The sequence below is a fragment of the Anguilla anguilla genome, chromosome 15 (genome assembly GCF_013347855.1).
Source record: "Anguilla anguilla isolate fAngAng1 chromosome 15, fAngAng1.pri, whole genome shotgun sequence".
Lineage (NCBI taxonomy): Eukaryota > Metazoa > Chordata > Actinopteri > Anguilliformes > Anguillidae > Anguilla > Anguilla anguilla.
The window spans coordinates 32052067-32072237 of NC_049215.1; the positions used below are offsets into that span (position 1 = coordinate 32052067).

General features: G+C 47.4%; 1 protein-coding gene and 1 long non-coding RNA gene across 11 annotated transcripts in view; one reads left to right on the forward strand and one right to left on the reverse strand.

Annotated features, from left to right (window-relative positions):
- Positions 1-2146: 2146 nt before the first annotated feature.
- On the reverse strand, positions 2147-14919 carry aff3 (AF4/FMR2 family, member 3). 7 transcript variants are annotated; one of them, XM_035392586.1, is made up of 17 exons: positions 14747-14919; positions 13145-13178; positions 11512-11566; positions 10854-10902; positions 10345-10382; positions 9802-10009; positions 7154-9616; positions 6476-6591; positions 5834-5987; positions 5260-5372; positions 5065-5128; positions 4712-4848; positions 4362-4433; positions 4001-4094; positions 3650-3699; positions 3178-3359; positions 2147-2755 (listed from the first exon to the last, which is right to left on the reverse strand). In XM_035392586.1, exons 1-17 carry the CDS (start codon positions 14813-14815, stop codon positions 2634-2636), a joined length of 4020 nt encoding a protein of 1339 aa, XP_035248477.1. In that variant the 5' UTR covers positions 14816-14919; the 3' UTR covers positions 2147-2633. The 7 variants fall into 7 exon arrangements, with proteins under 7 accessions (XP_035248477.1, XP_035248474.1, XP_035248480.1 ...); XM_035392583.1 differs by having other exon boundaries at positions 9802-10081; XM_035392589.1 differs by having other exon boundaries at positions 9802-10081; positions 11512-11562; positions 14822-14906.
- Positions 14920-15048: 129 nt separating this feature from the next.
- Positions 15049-20171, forward strand: part of LOC118213611 — a 20132-nt gene continuing 15009 nt past the window's right edge. For 2 of the 4 annotated variants that reach the window (XR_004762458.1, XR_004762459.1), the window contains exons 1-2: positions 15049-15148; positions 18158-18301. This is a non-coding gene — a long non-coding RNA (uncharacterized LOC118213611). Of the gene's footprint in view, positions 15149-18157; positions 18302-19970 lie in introns of all 4 variants that reach the window. The other 2 variants (XR_004762457.1, XR_004762460.1) reach the window with 2 other exon arrangements.

Genomic DNA, 20171 nt, shown 5'->3' on the forward strand with positions numbered 1-20171 from the left:
TACTATTAAGTGATTTACACACAAAATCACAATTTTTCGCCAAAAGGAAGAACCACAAACATCTTCACTGTTGTGACCTGTGAATTCATACATGATCCATCCCATCATTTCTGTCAGGCCGGAGTATTTCAGTAGCATCACAACATTTGCTTTCTTCAGGTCATTCACCTGGAGAGATAATGGCACACCTAAGCCATCCCTGGTTTTTTGTGAGGGAGGGGCAGCCCTTGCTACGCGCTAACGATGCCGTGAGTGGCCAAACACAAAGAGGCAAAACGTAAAGAAAACGTGCGCACTTGAGTTAGCGGGTGACCCCTATCCTAACACTAGAACACCGGAATGAAAGAACTGGGTTTAGTAAATGTTTCCCGGGGCACCAGGGAACCCCTTTACTCATTGTGGTGCGTGCCACGCGATCTTCATAACGATTGCAGCTCAGGACAGCTGTTTTACCGTCTCGTCACAAAGAGCGTCTCCTATTAAGGTTAGGGTCCTTCTCTCTGTGCGAGGCCTTTCATTCTGCTCATTTAAGTGGAGTTCCATGTCATGCGTCAGACTCCGTATAGCTGTCACCTCATTGGCCGAGCCCCTGTTGCTATGGTTTCAAATAGCGGATGGTGAAGCCAGCCAGCGACTGTAGCCGTTTGCCTATTGGCCAATGAGACAGCTGTAGGCAGACTAGTGAGTAAGAGATGGAGAATTAAAAGGTAGCAGGCGAAAAGAAAGGAAAAGCAGGAATTCTCTGTGCTTCTGTATCAAGTACCAAGAACCCACATTCCCTAGGCCAGTTCATTTAGAACACAGTCCTGCACAGGTGTCAGAGACCCAAAACGCACATTACCTGCATTCATTTTGCACAGCCTTCTTTGCTTATCTTTATCACAGGTGCACACACACACACACACACATACAGATACACACACATACACACATACACACACCACATACACACGCACACACACACATACAGATACACACACATACACACGCACACACATACAGATACACACACATACACACACCACATACACATACATGTACACACACATACACACACACACACACATACATGTACACACACATACACACGCACATACACACAAATACATGCACACACACACACACACATACATGTACACACACATACACACATGCAAATGCACACAAACACACATAATGTACACATACACACAAATACACACGCACACATGTACACACACATACACGCTCACATATACACACACATACACAAACACAAACACAAACCACAAACCCATGTTTAGACAGAAAATTTAGTGGAGCAAAATACTTTTGACACAATGAAATGCACCTGTTTGATACCCTAATTACATTAACTTCATAAATAGACCTATTTGAACAGAAGCATTATTAAATAACAATATTATAAACAACTTAAATGAGTGTGAGGATAAAAAAGACATTAACTCCAAAATACACTTTGTCCAAATGCATGTATATAAAAGGTAAAAAATGTATAAAATGACACAATATAAAGAGTAGAAAAAAAACAGTGTTTTTTGTTTTGTTTTTTGTTTTTTAAGAAGCTTTTTCTCCAATCAGTTGTAGTCCAATCACATTCATTAGTGCTCAATGCTACAGTCTCTGCTGTCGAATCAGGAGAGCGCTGACAAGCATGTGCTCTCGTCCAGAGTGTGTGACGTCAGCCACTGCTTCTTATCCCACCGCAGGTCACAGGTCACAGGGCGCAGGTCGCACAGACATGAGTCTGAGGAAGACGCAGCTCATTCACAGCTCAACAGGTGGACTTGCGTGCGTAATGAGATCCCATCGTTCCAGCCAATTGAAACCCTCCCATCCCCGGGCACTGCTGACACCAATAACACATCATCCTGTGGGGTTGCTGGCCACACTACCATCCACACACTGGAACAGAGCCTTAACAGATACCAGACCGTGGGGCCCGTCCACACACTGGAGCAGAGCCTTAACAGATACCAGACCGTGGGGCCCCATCCACATACTGGAACAGAGCCTTAACAGATACCAGACCGTGGGGCCCATCCACACACTGGAACAGAGCCTTAACAGATACCGGACTGTGGGGCCCATCCACACAGTGTAACAGTGCCTTAACAGATACCAGAACATGGGACCCATCCATGCACTGGAACAGAGCCTTAACAGATACCAGACCATAGGACCCATCCATGCACTGGAGCAGAGCCTTAACAGATACTGGACTGTGGGTCCCAATCCACATATTGGAACAGAGCCTTAACAGATACCAGACCGTAGGGCCCATCTATACACTGGGACAGTGCCTTACCAGATACCAGACCCAGTACTGCTGTTTAATATCCACGCACTCTCGTCCAACCTGGGGTCTGGGCGCTAAGTACGCTTTACGCTGGCTTTAACCCTGGGGTCCGGGTGCTAAGTCAACTTAGCACTGGCTCTTAAACCTGGGTTTTGAGTGCTAAGTCGGCTTAACTTTGGCCATAAACCTGGGGTCCAGACGTTAAGTTAAGTCAACTCAAGGCTGCCACTTAACCTGGGGTCCAGACGTTAAGTCAGCTTAACGCTGGCTCTTAAACCTGGGGTTTGGGTGTTGAGTCAGCTTAACGCTGGCTCTTAAACCTGGGGTTTGGGCGTTAAGTCAGCTTAACGCTGGCGCGTATCCACTGCAGGCCCTGTCTGGTGTAGCGCACGATGTGAGCCATGCTGCTCTGGAGCGTCAGTGGCCCCATCAGGGAATTCAGGTAGCTGAAGAACTCTGGAGAGGAGAGAGAGGGAAAGAGAGAGGGGAAAGGGAGAGGGGGAAGAGAGAGGGGGAAGAGGGAGGGGAAAGAGAGAGGGAGGAAGTTCATTTTTTACAGCCACATCATTTACAGTTGACTTCCTGATGCTCTCTGTGTATTTATACAGATCTTAGTCAACTGCATATTTGAAAAAACCCTCCAGCAGATTTTTTTCCAACAAGAAATGTTACTAACATAAAAATACAGAATCGTATGAGAGTATGAATTTTGCTCGGAACATTGGTGAAAAAGCATTTCTTTGAAAGTCTGCATGAATTTACTGTTGTTTAAACGGTGAAAGTATTTAAAATAAAGTATCTTACTCCGGTCTGATATATAAAAAGTTATTTAAGCTCTTTAGGTTTACACTCCGTCCGTTTCTTTCAGACTTGCTAACCTTTGCTCTCTTTAGCCAGGTTGTCGGCCACCTCCCAGTACTCGTAACTGTAGAGCACGCTGTTGGTGATCTCCAGGTGCTCCACCGCCATCTGGTGGACGTGCTGGGGAATGCTGATGGAGGCGGAGGGCGAGCAGTGAAGGGGGGGCGAGGGGTTCGTGGAAGAGGGCACCCCAGAGTCCCTGTGGTGAGAGGAGAAGCACGGCGTCTGTACGCGAAAAGACGTTTCTGCTGCAAAAACACACCTAAACACATCTGTGTTCTGCCGAAACTCCACAGCCCTGCTATGTTAACACTGCAAGGACCAGCTTTGGTAGAACCCTGTTTGGAAGCCCCTGGAAAGGGGTGATTCTTCCCCCTTGGGTTCATTTCCAAGCACATGTTTAGACTTTGTTAGAAATGTTTCCAGCTCTGATTTAAAATTTTAACTGTTATCTCCAAAGGTCGCCACGAGCTGAGGAAGATTCCTTACTTTCCTGTGGCGTTCCAGGGGGGCGGAGTCAGGAAGGAGTTGGGGGTGCTCTGGAGGAAAAGAAGAAGAAGAAGAAGAAGAAGACCTGGATAAGCACCATTAGAAAAAGCAAAAATCTTACTCTGCCTTTCACACCCAACCCCACCCCCCACCCCCCTAGAAATGACAGAAAAGCACACTTTTACTTTCACCGCCTTTAAAGCACTGTGTCCAGTTCTAGGAACTAGGATGTGAGAATGTCCTAACTATAAAACAGTATAGAGGCTATGGGTATGATATGAAATGGGGGGGGGGGGGGGTGCTGGCTTTTCCTCGTGCTAATGGAAGACGCTGGAGGGTGGGAGAGTGCACCTTGAAATATTCCAGCAGGGCGCTGGAGCACTTGATGGCGTGGTCCTTCTTCAGTCTGAACATTCGCCAGTAGAGGAGAGCCAGACACCGGAAACTCCAATAACACACAGACACGCACGTAAACATACACTCAAAAACACGCACAAGTTGCTGCTGTTCAAACAGTGAATCAAAACCGTCATGTGAAAAAAGCATGCGTGTAAGCTCTGTACAAACAAGCACCAGCATTGATGATGAGTAAGGTATTAGTAACGGATGGGTAAATGGTGAGTAAATGACGAGTAGATGGTTAGTAAATGAGTAAATAGTGAATAAATGATCATTGAATGATGGATTTAGGGCCAGCAGGGGGTAAACTCACCACAGCACCGCCAGCTGCTTATCCTCGTTACTGGCCTTGGATCCCTGGTATTTCTTCAACCTCAGTGCGTACCTGACAATGACAGAAGTGTGTTATCCTTACTGTGTGTGTGTGTGTGTGTGTGCGCGTACGTGTGTATCTGTGTGTTTGTGTGTGCACACATGCATGTGTGTGTACATGTTTGCGTGTGAGTGTATGTGTGCGCATGTGTGTGTGTGTGTGTGTTTCTGCACACACCTGTGTGTGTGTGTGTGCGCACGTGTGTGTGTGTGTGTCTGTATGTACGTGTGTGTGTGTCTGTGCACATGCCTGTGTGTGCGTGTGCATGTGTGTGTGCGTGAGAGACTCACCTGATCAGCTCCACTGTCTCAGCGTACATGCTGTAGGGAGACTTGGCCCCCAGGGGCCCTTCCTCCACCGCCTTCCCGCACTCCATGAAAGACAGAGCGGCGTCCACATAGTTGAGCACCTTCCCGAAGCGGTCCACCTGGGAAGGAGGAGGACAGAACAGGAGGGGGAGGAGAGGAGAGGAGAGGAGATGAGAGGGGGAAAAGTCTTGTCTTCCCTCCCACAGGAAACGCCTCACATGCTAATGGCCAATTCATAACTACCCTTCCATTAAAAATGCATGCCGTATTACTATGAGGCGTCCCTTCACACCGCTGTCTGCGAGCTACGAAGACGGTAATTAAAAGCAGCTCACCATGGAGTCGGCCCGATGCTTCAGTCTCTTCGCCTCGAGCATGTAGCGCTCCACCTGCAGGGCGCTGGGGGGGGGGGGGGGGGGGGGGGAGAGTTTGGGGGAGGTGGGGGACAGAGCACATTTCGCATCACAAACACTGCCACGTTTAAAAGAGTGGTTGGAAAGGGAGGGGGGGGGAGTAAGAGCGTCACTCACATGTCCCTGATGGACGGACCCTGTCTGTGGCCCGTAGTTTGGGTTTGGGGGGGGCGGATACTCTGGTACTCGCACACAGACTTGGGGAGGCCTTGCTGCCGGGCCATCGGAATCTTAAGAGCGACAGGTAACCTGCTGAGTTACAGACTAACCCAACTGTACTATCAAACACAATGTCTTAACTCACCTGTACTATCAAGCACAGTGTCCTAACTCACCTGTACTATCAAACACAGTGTCTTAACTCACCTGTACTATCAAGCACAGTGTCCTAACTCACCTGCACTATCAAACACAGTGTCTTAACTTACCTGTACTATCAAGCACAGTGTCCTAACTCACCTGTACTATAAGACACAGTGTCCTAAGTCACCTGTACTGTCAAACACGGAGTCCTAACCCACCTGTACTATCAATGTCCTAAGTCACCTGTACTATCAAACACAGTGTCCTAACTGACCTGTATTATTTCAATCATAGCTGTCTTGTACTCTCTCTGTAGAAGTTTTCTGGAATCTTCCCTGTACTTTGCTCTACTGGACTGCAGTGCCTCACCTACGTGAACGTATCTCACCTCAGTCTGTGTCTTCTGAACGGGTGGCTCTTCCATTCTTGCCTTGACAGGGGGCAGGGGTACCTCCACATTCTTGGGGGGCTCTGGGGTAGCCGTCAGAGGGGAGAGGGGTGACAGGGGCTTCCGCTTATTGGCTGGTCGATCCTCTTTGCATCTGTCCAAACATTTGGGAGGAAAGCAGGTACGTGTATACGACTACGTTAGTTTTTATTTGGCAGGATTGTTTTTGTTTTTGTCTGATTCTGATTAGGCAAATGTGATTTCAGTGCTAGTTTGTACTTGGCAGGATTGTTGTTTGCTGAACAGGTTACTCTACAGGGTTGGAGTCCTGATCTATGTGGTCACTTCTGGCACTACGATCTTTACTTCACTCTAGTGTGTTTCTTTTGCACCTCTGCACCTTGAACTAATGCACTTGTTGTACGTCGCTCTGGATAAGAGCGTCTGCTAAATGTAATGTAATGTAATGTAATGTGTATGTGAATGAGGTAAATACCTTTGCTTGTGTGTGTGACAGAAGGTGCATGTGTGTATGGCAAGGAAAGGTCTGGTTGTGGGTGTATGTGAGAAGGTCTGTTTGTGTGTGGCTCCGGTTGTGTGTGTGGCCGTGTGGTAATGTGTACAGGTGTGTAGAGGCCATACTTGTTGAGTCTGGTGTCGGTGTGAGTTTCCACAGGGGTCTTGCCAGTGGAACCTGCCCAGTTTGGTGGGGGATCGTGGTTCTGCTTGCCATCTTTCCAAAGATCTACCTCTTCATACTGGGGGAACAGACAAGTGACTCAAATAACTGCCAGTGAAACAGGACATGGGTACTGGCACACAAACATGGATACACACTGCATGATGCCTGTCCCCTTCACTCTGGAAAGTGTCTATGGAGCTTCTACAAGAGTTAAAATCTGCCCTGAAGGGGTCATTCCTTCTGTCGTAAAATATGTCCACAAACTTTCTCTATGGTTGGATTACTTTCCCAAAAATAACTTCAAGGTGCTTGCCCATCAAGACACTTATTGCAAATAGTAGGGGGTTTCCTAGTGTCCTGGCTAAATTCCCAACCTGGCTCTCTAAACCTGCTACCTAATCATCCCCTGATCAAATTGGCTCTCCCTCCCCACCTCAGCTGTGTGGCCAGGGTTCTGGCGCAAAATGGCTGTCGTGCATCACCCAGGTGGGTGACGCAAATTGGTGGTGGTTGAGGTGAGTTTTTCCCTCATCACCGTAAAGCACTTTGAGCATCTGGAAAAGCACTACAAAAATGCAGTGATTCATTCATTCATTCATTCATTTCATTCTCTCTCGGGATGCTGTCGGGGGTCTTACCTTGCGCCTCCTCTTTTGGTCCGACTGAGGGGAGCACAGACGCTTGGCGCCCCCTTTCCGGCGAGCCTTCTTGAGCGAGGATGACGAAGACGAGGATGAGGAGGAGCGGGCGCGGGAGGTGCGGGTGGCCTCGGGGGGGCCCGGCAGGAGGGTGAGGTCGATCCTCACCCTCAGGGACCTGAGACTGCGGGCGCGGGAGTACTGGGAGGAGGGGGGCGAGCGCCCGTGGCCAAGGGTGCCCCCGGTGCGGCCGAACGGCACCAGGGTGTAGAGTTTGTGCTGCCCCTGCCCGCCGTGCTTCTCCACCGGGGTCTCTTCGGCCCAGCAGGCGGAGCGGCCCGAGTTCTGCTGGGCTTTCCTGGGCCTTCCCGCCCTGCCCGGCTGCTCTCTGGAGCTGGGCCTCTGGCCGGAGGTGGAGTCGGCCGGCCTGGGGCGGCCCAAATTCAGCTGGACCGTCCGGGGCTTCTCGGCTCTGCTCTGCTGGCCCCTGGAGCCCAGCCTCTGGCCAGAGGTGGAGTCCGCCAGGACCTTGGCGGTGGTGGTGGAGGACGTCGGTTGGGGCCCGGGTTCAGACTCCGAGGAAGAGTCCGTGGGGGATATGACGGGCTTGCGGGGAGGAGAGGGGGGCAGGGGTGCCTTAGGCTCTGGGACGGAGGTCTCTTCAGTCTTCCGTCTCTTCTTTTTCTTCCTCTCCCGCTCCTGGTCCGGTACGGGCTTCTGAGGCCTCTGGGTGGTCATGTGGAGCCTCTCTTTGGGCTGCACGGCTGGGGCTTCGACTTCATGCGTCTTCCCTCTCTCCTTCCCTTTCTCTTGCTTCCCCATTTTCTCTTTCTTCCTCTCCTCCTTCTCTTTCCTCTTCTTCTCTTTCCTCTCCTTCCTCCTGTCCTCCTCATCCTCAGATTCCCTAACCCAAAGATGTTTTGGCACCTCCTTTCTCTGGGAGGCAAGCGGCATTTTCTGGCCATCCACCTCGCTCTCCATCACTCCAGAGGAGGGCTTCCTATGTTGGGAATGGGAAGGTTTGGCGTGTAACTTCACTGTAGGATTAGAGCTGGGATTCAGGCTCGGTTTAGGCTGAGAGAAAGGTCTGGAACTTGACATAGATTTAGGCTGAGAGTGAGGCTGTGGGTGAGAGCTGGATTTAGGCTGAGGCCTGGAACTGAGGCTAAGGTCAGAATTAGGCTTCGGGTGATGTCTGGGACTAAGGTTGAGGCTGGACTTAGGCTTCGGGTGATGTCTGGGACTAGGGCTAAGGCTAGACTTAGGCTTTGAGTGATGTCTGGGACTAGGGCTAAGGCTAGATTTAGGCTTTGAGTGATGTCTGGGGCTAGGGCTAAGGCTAGACTTAGGCTTTGAGTGATGTCTGGGACTAGGGCTAAGGCTAGATTTAGGCTTAGAGTGAAGCCTGGAACTGTGCCCAGATTTAGGCTGACAGTGAGGCTGAGGACTAGGGCTAGATTTAGGCTGGGAAATAGGCTTGGGGTTGGGGACAGATTTATGTTTTGAGTGAGGCCTGGAACTTGGGCTGAGGCTCGATTTAGACTTAGAATGATGTCTGGAAGTAGGACTAGGGCTAGATTTAGGCTTAGAAGGATGCCTGGGGTTTAGGCTAGATTTAGGCTTTAAGTGAGGCCTAGAACTAGGGCTGAGGCTAGATTTAGGCTCAGGCTGCGGCCTAGAACTAGGGCTGAGGCTAGATTTAGGTTTAGAGTGATACCTGGGGTTGAGGCTAGATTTTGGCTTGGAGTGAGGCCTATAACTAGGGCTGAGGTTAGATGTAGGCTTAGACTGCGGCCTGGGACTAGGGCTGAGGCTAGATTTGGGCTGAGAATGAGGCCTGGCACTAGGGCTGACGCTACGTTTATGCTTAGAGTATGGAATAGGGCTGAGGCTAGATTTTGGCTTAGAGTGATGCCTAGCACTAGGACTGACGCTAGATTTAGTCTTAAAATAATGCCTGTTACTAGGGCTGTGGCTAGATTTAGGCTGAGGGTAAGGCCTGGGACTGGGACTAGGACTAGTGCTATATCTGCGGTTCGACTCAGCACTGGGCCAGTGCTGGGCAATCATCCTGTTATCAGGCTGAGAAGGAGACATGGGGCTGTGATTAGGATTCGGGCTTTGGCGTGCATAGAGGCCGGGCTGAAGGCGAGGTGTGAAATCAGGGCATAGAGCGGGACTGGCAGGGCGGCTGTCGCTGGAGTTGAGGTCGGGGCTGCTAGACCTGGGGCTGTAGTTGAAAGTGGGGCTGGGAGCGGGACTGTAGTTGGGGCTTTGGACGTCCCTCGGCGCGGGGCTGTGGTCCCCCCTCCAGGTTCCCCCGGGGGATTGGACGCTGTCGGAGTCCGGGTTCGAGGCTGGCTCCGCCTCCACGCTTTGCTCCTGGTCGCCAGAGGCCTGTCTTTTTCTCACTTTGTTCAGCCACCGGTTCAAATGCCACTGTGTTGGGGAGGGTGGCTCTATCTGAGAGAGGAAGGAGGGAAATAAAAAAGATCAGCGGAATGTCTGAGCTAACGATAGCGAGAGAGAGAGACAGAGAGAGAGAGGGAGAGAGAGAGACAGAGAGAGAGAGAGATGGACAGAGAGAGAGCGAGAGAGAGAGAGATAGAATAAGTAATGCAGTACAGCAGAGCGTCTAGCTGGCGTACCTCCTCCATGCTGCTGGTCAGGGGCCATGTGGGGGCTGGGGGCCCAGGGTCAGGGTGAACCTCTGGGCTGCGACTGCATGAGCGCTGGGCACTGCCACCCGAGTCACTGAAGGACCTGGAAGAGCTGGAACTGGAGCTGGAGCTGGACCTGGAGTTGGACCTGGAGCTGGAGCCGGATCTGGAGCTGGAGCTGGAACTGGAGCTGGAGCTGGAGTTGGAGTTGGAGTTGGGAGCCCTCAACCTCCTGCCATGTGTGTGTGACCACTGCTGCTCTGCAGAGCTGCACGTCAACATCAGCGTTTAATACTCACACACATTCACGGATAAATGCGCAGAGACATGAGCACAAATTGCCCATAGGTATGAGTGTGTGAGTAAATGGTGTGTGTGTGCCCTGTGATAGATTGGCAGCCAAGGTGTATTCCTTTCACTTGCCCAATGCACTGGGATAGGCTCCATGACCCTGCCCAGGATAAGCGGGTAAAGATAATAGATGGATGGATGGATAATAAGATAAAATAGTACTGTAAAAAGCATACTCACCTTTCTCTAGTGGCCCAGACAGTTCCATGTGGTTCTGGCTATGTGAGACAAACAGAGAAGCCAAAATTCCTTTACAGAGAGCTGAAGTCATTGTAAACAACATTGACTAAACACTCCATTAATCTGTTAGTGCAGAAGATATAAAGATATAGACATTTCTGCCAGTCAACTAATATCCAGTGTGTATTAATCCTGGTACAGTACCACCAGAGCCTGGCTCAGTACCTTCTGAGCCTGGTCCAGTCCCTCCTGAGCTGGGTTCAGTACCACCGGAGCCTGGTTCGGTATGGCCCAAACTTGGTTCAGTACCACCCGTGCCTGCTTCAGCCTCATTCATTATCCTCAGCACTCATACAGCAGATATACAGTAACCCCAGTTCTGTTCTCTCTGTTTCTTTCCCTCTCTTTTCATTCGTTATACGCTCTCCTTTACACACACTGGGACAGAGAGAAAGTGAGACAGAGAGACAGAGAGAGAGAGAGAGAGAGAGAGATGGGCGTGTTCTTACTGTGATGTTGTCGTCATCACTGCTGAGCTGCAGGTCATCCACCAGCATCCTAGAGAGAAGGGGGGGAAAACATGACTGTGCTATTCCACTAGCCTTCCTCTTAGCACCCTCTCCTGCAGAATGAATGGGCACCAAAGTGTATTAATTGTGCCAATGAGCAAATACACTTCAGACGGCCTATGACCGCATGAATGCTAATGTGTTTGGCCCAAAGTCCAACCTCCCTCTTTAAAATGTTAGAGTCTGCCTGCGAGGATCTTCACTGGGGACCACCTTCACAGACAGACCAGCTATGGGTGGCACCACTTAACATTCAGTCAGGAGCCCACAGACAGACAGACAAACAGCAAGCGGATAGACAGACAAACAGACAGACACACACAGACAGACAGGCAGGCAGGCAGGCAGACAGACAAACAAACAGACAAGTCCTACGGAGAGCCGTAAATAAGTGTTTGCCGTTACTTCGCTATTAATTGATCAAATAAAGCAGCTGTATTGATCGCACAGACAGCTCACCTCATCCGGTCTCTTTGGTCTGAGCTCATTGCTGATTTTAAAGTGAAAATGGAAAAACTAACAAGCCCTTGCAGCTCTTCAGGACCAAATCAGGCCACACATGAGTTTCAGTAGAGGACTGGGACGAGAGCCCACTTACGATTTGTGAGGTGCCGTCCGTGGGAGGGTCATTCTCTGCTGAATACCCCACCTAGCTGAGAGAGACGGGTGTGACACAGAGTGAACTCAAGGACACGACTAAAATCTAAACACCATCAGCTGATTTGTCTGTTATCAGTCTCTTTAACAACAGCAAATGATCCACCAGGCAGGAAGTAATTAAATCACCTTGAGCATATAGACAAAAGCAGCTGATGAGGACCTGGACTATGTAATCAGGGTTAACAATCACCATTTAAATCCCAAAAGACGCCCCCTTGTGGACACATACGGAATGTCATTCCATATGTCTACTCTGGGGTTATGAGCTTGCAAACTTGGTCCTGGGGGATCCACGGTTGCAGTTATTTTCCACACGACAACTGCAACCCCTGTATTGTAACAAGTTTCTCTTAATTAGACACCTTTAATGACCACTGAGGGATGACGTCCCATCTTCAGGCCACATTATGTCAAAAATAGCTATCTATGTAGGCCATGAAGAATAATCTCCTATACTCACACCCCAGAACCTTTAATCAGTCAGATCGACTAATGCTTTCTTTTTCTGCTATAAGAAAAACTAGGATGACCATATTTTGGTTTTCGAAAAAAAAGAGGACATGAGTGTGTAGACATCATTAGCATAATATTATGCTATTTGTTTATTTATATACGGCCCATAGAACAAGCCAACCTAAATTCCAGACATTTTTTTAAAGAAACCCGTACGGATGGATATTTCCAGCACCAAAAAAGAGGCCATTCAGGAAAAAATCTGGTCAGTCTCGGTAAGAATCAGGACTGACAGGTGAAATGACTGGGATCCTACTTGCGGAGCGTATGGCTAACCGGTCAGTGAAACTAAATCAATGAGCCAAACCTGTATTGCATTGAGGTGTGTTTAAGGAAGGAATTCTTAAAGAACCAGCACACACACAGGGGGTCCCCCAAGTCTGAGGATCCATGTCCGAGGATGGTGTTTGTGCATCACAATATTTTATAGTGCAGAAATCTATCCCCTTGCAGGCTTCAAGAACTGCCCCTATTTGGGAAGTAAAATTTCTGATCCAGGAAATATCCCACATTTACACTTAAAAAATCAAGGAAGATGCCATTTAAAACTGGAAAATACATGAAGTGTTCCCCTGAACAGACATCACAATCAAAACTTTTTTCCATTGCCAGTCAGTAGATACAAAAGCTAATGTCTTGAAAATAGTCTTGAAAAGAAACAAACACTGTCTGTGACCAGATTTAAACTAAACCAAACACTGTCTGTGACTCTTGACTTAAAACAAAACTAAACACTTACTGTGACTCTAAACTTAAACTAAACACTGTGACTAGATATAAACTAAACGCTATCTCATTAGATTTAAACTAAACCAAACATTGTCACTCTAGATTTAAACTAAAAACTGTCTGACAAGAACTAAAATAAACACTGTCTGTGACTCTAGATTTAAACTAAACCAAACACTGTGAATCTAGATTTTATTGCTGCAAGGCCTACAAACCGAAAACTCCTTTGATTGGATGTATCCAACTCAGACACATCCACACATCAGCAGAACATCTGAACCTCCCGTCATGTGATCCAGCTTCCATTCACCAGATCCACACATACTCACACTCTCCGTCGTAAGAGCTGTGTGTCTTCACCTCCTGGAAAAGAGAAACATGATCAATTTATAAATGACCAGAACTCTCTCCCTGCACTCCTCCCGAGATACCTGGCACAAACACACATTTCTCTCTCTCTCTCTCTCTCTCCATCTCTCATCTCTCTCCTCCATCGCTCCTCCTACTCCCCTGATGAGTTTCGCTCTCTCTCTCTCTCTCTCTCTACATTTAAACCCTCTTTCTCTCTCTTTTATCCCCACAGGCTCTCTGGGTATTAATGTTACCAGACGCCCTCCAGCCAGCCTCCCCCTTCCCCTCTCCACAGCTGCACGTGACCAGAGGCCGTTCGAGCTCTGATGAAATTAAGGCACTGACTGAGGAACACTGGCAAACCAGTGAAACTGGGCTTGAGAGGTGGACAAAGGCCACTGAAATCCCCAGAACAAACAATCAGTTACTCAAGGCGGTGTGTGAGGTGTGTGTGTGAGCATGTGCGCATGTGTGTATGTGTTTGTGCGTGAGCGTGTGTGTGTGTGTGGGTCCATATTCACACAACAAAGCCACTGGACCGATTCTAGCCCAAAAGCCAGCACTGCTAGGCCGGACTCAGCACAGATCTGGGCCGGAGTCGCTCGCTGCCTGGGTGTGCACGTCCTTATAATTGAATATGGGGTCCCACAGCCTCGTGCTGTCTGCTTGTGCAGGCAGCAACCTCTCTCTTTGACAAACAGGGACCGTGGTGGAAGTCAGACGAGTCATTTCTGAACGAACGCTTGCTGGTTGCACGGGGGAGGATGCGAGAGATGCGCCTCCTCTCGCTGTGCATCTGTTACTCGTGCGTGACTCGGATGTGACTGAGCCACCTGCCAAAATGAATGACATGACAGGGGGCTCAGATGCAACGGACACGGGCGTTTGATAGAGCGCAGGTGCACTGGGGGCACCAACAGGAAGTGGTCATGCTCATAGTTTCCATTACGAGCATTACTGGCCTCTTCAAACTTACTTGCAGTGTTCAGACAACGCATGAATGAACAGTTGCTATTTTTAGTAACGGGTGGATTTGAAATATGACAATTACAAGTCACATAGATATTTAACTATTTCCAACGGTTTTTTTTTTTTTCTGGTTTTCCAAAGCCTTAGACATCAGTCGTTCAGTTTGTTAGAAGTATGATCGTCATCCAATCGCTGAACATTTTAAGATTTGAAAACAAAGCAATTCTCAACAAACAGAAACAGTGGAATTATTTTAAGCAGAATGTCGCCGTTTAAGCACTGGCTTCCCTTAACTACCGGGCTCTCAATTGCACAATGCTACAGGCAGTTCAGATACTCATGCTTGACAAATAGCCTACCGTGTGTTGGAAAATCTTTGTTTTTGTTCTCACTTTGAATACGCGATGTTAGTTGTGCCACAAAAAATATGCTGAGATACAAATGTATATTGACGGACAATAGCCTATTTTTTTCCACAACATTGACAAATTAATCTAGATTCATTCAAAAATAACGATCAAGAATGAAATTAGCAACGACAACCGTGCCAGCGTAAATAATAGTTCACAGCATGCACTTTTCAAACTAAATTATTGTCAACCCGGTCTCACCTGTGTCGTGCAATGAAGCATGAAACAGACACTGGCTAGCTTGTTTTTGAATCCGAAGATTGTCGGCATGTTTACCTCCCTGATTAGTCCATCTCACAGAAGGTACCGTGCTCAGTCAGGTGCGCAACTGGAAGCCTGCATCCTGCATCTAGCTTCTCTCTCTCTCTCTTAGGTTCGAGGGCTTAGAGTAAACAGGCTCGCCGTGGGAGTTTGCCTTGGGAGGAAGCGAGAAATCACGGCGCGCGCTGCCTGAGGGCCAGTGACACTGCACCTCTCCCGCATCCATTCAAGCGCGCAGCCTGCACAGGCAGCGCACGCGGGACTGCTCCGCGCGCCACAGCGCACTGCCAGAAGAACCCACATCTGGCGCGAGCGCATCAGGTGTTCTTCTCCGACAGTAAGGTGGGTTTGTTTGTCTTTTTAGTCTTCTCATTTAATATTCTGTTTAAACCACACAAGGTTTTGTAATGATGAAAATAGTTGGAAAAGCAGTTTTCGGTGTTTAGGTCGCGTTTATCTTGTTAACGGTTTTCCATTATTTCCAGTGAATACTAAAGTAATAACTTTAAAGCCCGATAACTTTAAAGCAAGTTATCCAGTCTTTATGCCAAAACCGAACTGAGGTGTGAAGTAGGCTACGGGTTACCGACTAAAGGCTTCATAAACCGGATTTCTACCTCTGCAATAGTCCCCCCCCCCCCCCTTAAGGGAGTTAACGAAGGGATTTGTGACACTCACTTCATTGCTAAACCCCATCCTGGCCCTTTTTGCTAAAAAAGAAAAAAAGAAGTGACCCCATATCAATATACAACACATATATTGATGGCGAATAGGTGGGCTATAGAGTGGGATAGATTTGATTTAAAATGGTCATTGTACTTAATTTTGAAATGAGCTACTTGAGCCAGTCCACTTAACGTTATATTTGTGTGGATGTGTCAATCTTATATTCCACTATGGTCAGAGTATCCACTCAGTACCCTCTGAGCTGGAGTCCAATAATAAACAGAGTGATGGGTAGAATAGGCGGGAAGAACGACACGTTCTGTTTTTCAGTTTGTGTTTAAAACATTAATAGTTCTGAAGTGCCAGTTTCAGGTCAGTGTTTACAGGACTGGTATAGATGGGCATTGTGAAGGCAGGACTACCACTCCACTGCCCCCAAAACATCCCCAAGCCCCCATCCCTATGGACACAAACACACACACACACACACACATGCGCATGCTCACATACACATACACACGCACACGCATACACTCACGTACAAGCACATGCGCACACACACACACACACACATACACAAACCTGCACGCACACGTACACACGTGCACGTATGCGCACACGCACATGCGCATGCACATGTGTGCGCGCACACGCGTACACACACACACACACACTCTCTCTCTCTCTCTCTCTCAGGAGCAATAACCAGTTTAATCCAGAGAATATGTTTCAGAGCAGTGGTCTCTGAGGGACCTCCAAAAACCCAACCGCCCCCCCTTCCCTCCCTCGACACACACACACACACACACACACACACACACACACCTCTCCCCTAACACCAAGACCTGAGGGACACCTGTGGCTCTCTTGTCATTTCACAACCTGCCATATTACTCTTTACTCCTACATTGGCTATCTTTTGTCCTGTTTACCCTGAACTACAGGAAGGATTATGGGAATGAGATATACAAGACAAAACTAATTTACAGTAGTGTCCTGTATATAATAAACTGTCCATAGGTATTCACTTCAGTCAAGTTAAAATGTGTACAGTGTCCATTCAATTAGTATTTCAATCTAATATTTGACCTTCTGTTTAATATTGACCTGTGCCTAATTCAATGACTCCCAACTCAATTGTTAACATAGAAACAAATATAACGCTCATAAAGTGGATTCTGGCATCATAATGTTTGGGAAGCACTGGGCTATGGAACTAAAGTGTTGACATCATTGTTGTGTGTGTTTGTGTGTTTGTGTGTGTGTGTGTGTGTGTGTGTGCACGTTTGTGTGTTTGTGTGCATGTTTGTGTGTGTGCTCAGCTGGTGGACTGCGCAGCTCAGCTGGAAAACTGCACGGCTCAGCTGGTGGACTGCGCAGCTCAGCTGGAAAACTGCGCAGTTCAGCTGGTGGACTGCGCAGCTCAGCTGGTGGACTGCGCAGCTCAGCTGGAAAACTGCGCAGCTCAGCTGGTGGACTGTGCAGTTCAGCTGGCAGACTGCCAGGCTGAAAGCTGCAGGCACTGGCTGTATGTGTGTGGATAAATGTTTTGGCCTGTGCCCTTCTGGGACAAACTATTATGTTATTGCAGGGGTGTTCAGGGTTTGAATTTAAACCATTCACTTAAAGGAAGAAACACAGTGTGCCTTAATCTATTGACACGAGAAGCACAGACGTGATTGGACGGACGTGTGCAGCTGTGTAGGAACTGCACTTGTACACAACGGGGTTGCAGGTTCAAATTCGCAAGAGCAGTACTGCTGTATTAATGGCATCATTTTGCTGTGACAGTGAGCTAAATAAGGTGAACCGGGCAGGTTAAAGCAACGCTAACAGCACCAGCAGTGGGAACCTCAGCAGCAAACAGCTGGGGTATGACCGGGAGCTACAGAAAGCTCAGAATAAAAGAACAGGTTTTTTTTTTTTTTAGGCACACTGGTTTTGTTTTATGGGGTTAATTTGAATGCAAGAGCAGAAAACAGTTTGAAAGTTCAAACAGATGCCACTTAATGAAACTGAAACTGAAAGACAGCTGTAGCAGCCATTTTTGCACTTGTGACTCAGTAAAGATTCTGTGGGTTTTTGCTCTCTCTCTCTCTCTGTGTGCAGAGCTGGTCCACAGGGACTATAATATCACAGACAGGTTTTGTCGCTTGTGTTGTTTCAAAGTGCATTTATAGCTTGAACTTTTATATTAAAAGGTGATTATGAAAATGTAAAAAAAAAACAACACATTGCTATTTATTCACAGGAACAGAAGCAGTGTTTTTCAGGATGACAAACATTGTGTGTTCATCAGGCACCGACAGGAACACTCACATTAGTATTCCTGCAATGGGTTCTACATACAGAGAGGTTGCAGCTTGAATCTCAGTCACACAACTCTGTGAACGTCTCTGCTGCAGAAAACAGCGCTTGGTTTGGAGTGATGGAAAGGCCTTGATTGTCCATTTTGGTTTTTAATATTTAAAAAATAAATTACAGTTGTGGCTTTGAATCAAAAATGCTGTATAGGCAGGCAGTTTTTGCAGTGTCTGGGAAGTGTTTTTTTTAAAATAGGCTTTTTGCGCGACACAGGCAGTATTCATGTCAACCTCTTCGCACATTTCATCAGTCAAGACTCTAATTTGAAGAACAAGTTTTGCCAGTTTATTTCCTATTTGTTTTTTTTCTTTATTGTTCTAGCTATTCTAGTGAGGTGTTGTTTTGCTCGTCGCATGACTTCCCAGGGAAATGCCAAAGACCCCTGGAGAAGCGTCCATAGAAACAGCCCGTGGAACACTTGTGCAGGTCTCCATGGAAACCCTCTGGGATTACAGATTCCTCCAGGTAGGTCACCCCCAAAGATAGTTTATAGGAGGCAACCAAAGACACCTTACTGTGCGTCACAGATCCTTTAGATTCGCCAGATACCGAACTCTGTCTCCTGAATGTTTAATGTTCCCTTACTGCTAAAGCTGAAAAATTCAAATTTTCTGAATCTTCAGAAAATTCATGAGGTGATGCAGTCAATATTTTGATCTGTTGTAGGAAAGGATATATATATATATATATATATATATATATATATATATATATAACCTTAACCCTACAAAAATGATGTACCACCGATTATTTAAAATGAAAATCACTATGTAGTTTGTGTAACTAACATGGGTTTCAAAAGCTCAATACCAAATCCTCCTGTAGGTGGTAGTATGTTTAATATAATAGTACACCTATAATAGTACATCTTTTCTTTGGGTTATTTATCATAAACTCTGAAAAAATCATTAATTTTGATCGCACAGGGTCTTTAAATTATTCCTGTTGAAACCCAATTCACAGTGCTATTTATAATAAATGTTTGATTGATACATTTTTAAGTGATTTTTCTTGCAATATTAATTAGCATTATGGCTGAATAAATGTTGGAGAAGAATTCACTTTTTTGGCCCCATGCTGTTATTGCAATTCAGCTTAAATTCAAATTCAAAAGTTTCAAAAGTTTTAAAAACCCTAAACAGTGAGGCTCCCCGATCACATCAGAAATCGGGCTTTAAAGTTTTAATTGTGCAAACTAGTGTCTCACCAGTGTACCGTTTCTGAAAAAAAACCCAGCTGTGGGGAACTGTTTCAGAATGTGTATCAAGTAGAACCGAAAACACCAGAACTTACGCAGGGGGCACCAACCGACCTGCAACGCAAATTAAATGGAGGGGGGGAAAAAAACAGAAGAATGTTTAGTCCTAGAAAGTGCTACTCAGTGCTTTTTTGGTATCGAAGGCTTTTGGCGCGTTTGACACCATCTGGGTCTCAATCCTCTTGAGACTCGAGGCTCTTCGTGAGCGTAACGGTGAGAGACAGCTTTCAGGTGTTCACCGCTTTCATTTCAAACGTTGCGTAACAAAATCAACAGTCCTGCCGCTGGAGAAACGGCCAAAGCAACGGGGAGCTCGGCACTTACCGGACAGGATGATCTTAGACTGAACCGGGGCTAACTAATTTAATTAGGAGGGATACCCACTGAATTTAATTTTAATAGAAATGTGATAGAGTGATCTGGCGATAGATAGCTGTCGGGGAAAAGGGGCATGTCTGTGCTTGGTCTAACGTGTCAGAGAGAGAGATGGAGAGGGAGAGAGTGAGAGAGGGGGAGAAGGAGAGAGAGAGAGAGAGATCAGGGAATAGGCGTTTCTATGCTGGGATTAAGGTGTGTGTGTGAAAGAGCGAGAGAGAGAGAGAGAGAGAGAGAATGAGAGAGAGAGATATCAGTGCCGGTTTTAGTAATTGTCAGAGAGATAAGCAGCTGAAAGCATTGATTCACTCTCTGATTGCCTTTATTTTGTAACACCGTTTGCTCCTAACTAATCCAGATGTCATTATAGAGCCTGACGCGAGTACTTATTCAGCGCCTGTCTGTAACTCCTGTGGCTGTAACACCTTGTGTTCCTAAAATCCATGGGCCTAAAGCTACTTCTTGTAATGATGCAATGAATTCTGTAATTGCACCTTGCAGTTCTATTAAAAGAAGGAAGACGCTTTGTTCTGTGAAACAGTGCCACCTGCTGGACGCATGTGGAACGACAGGCTGGGCACGCCGCGCTGCGTGCTGGGATGGGTTTGGCTCATTCGGGCACATTAGCGGGGATGCAGGAGCCTCCTGAGTGGGAGCCGCTAGCACTTCGGACACACGGGGACCCTTATCAGCGTCCCCCAA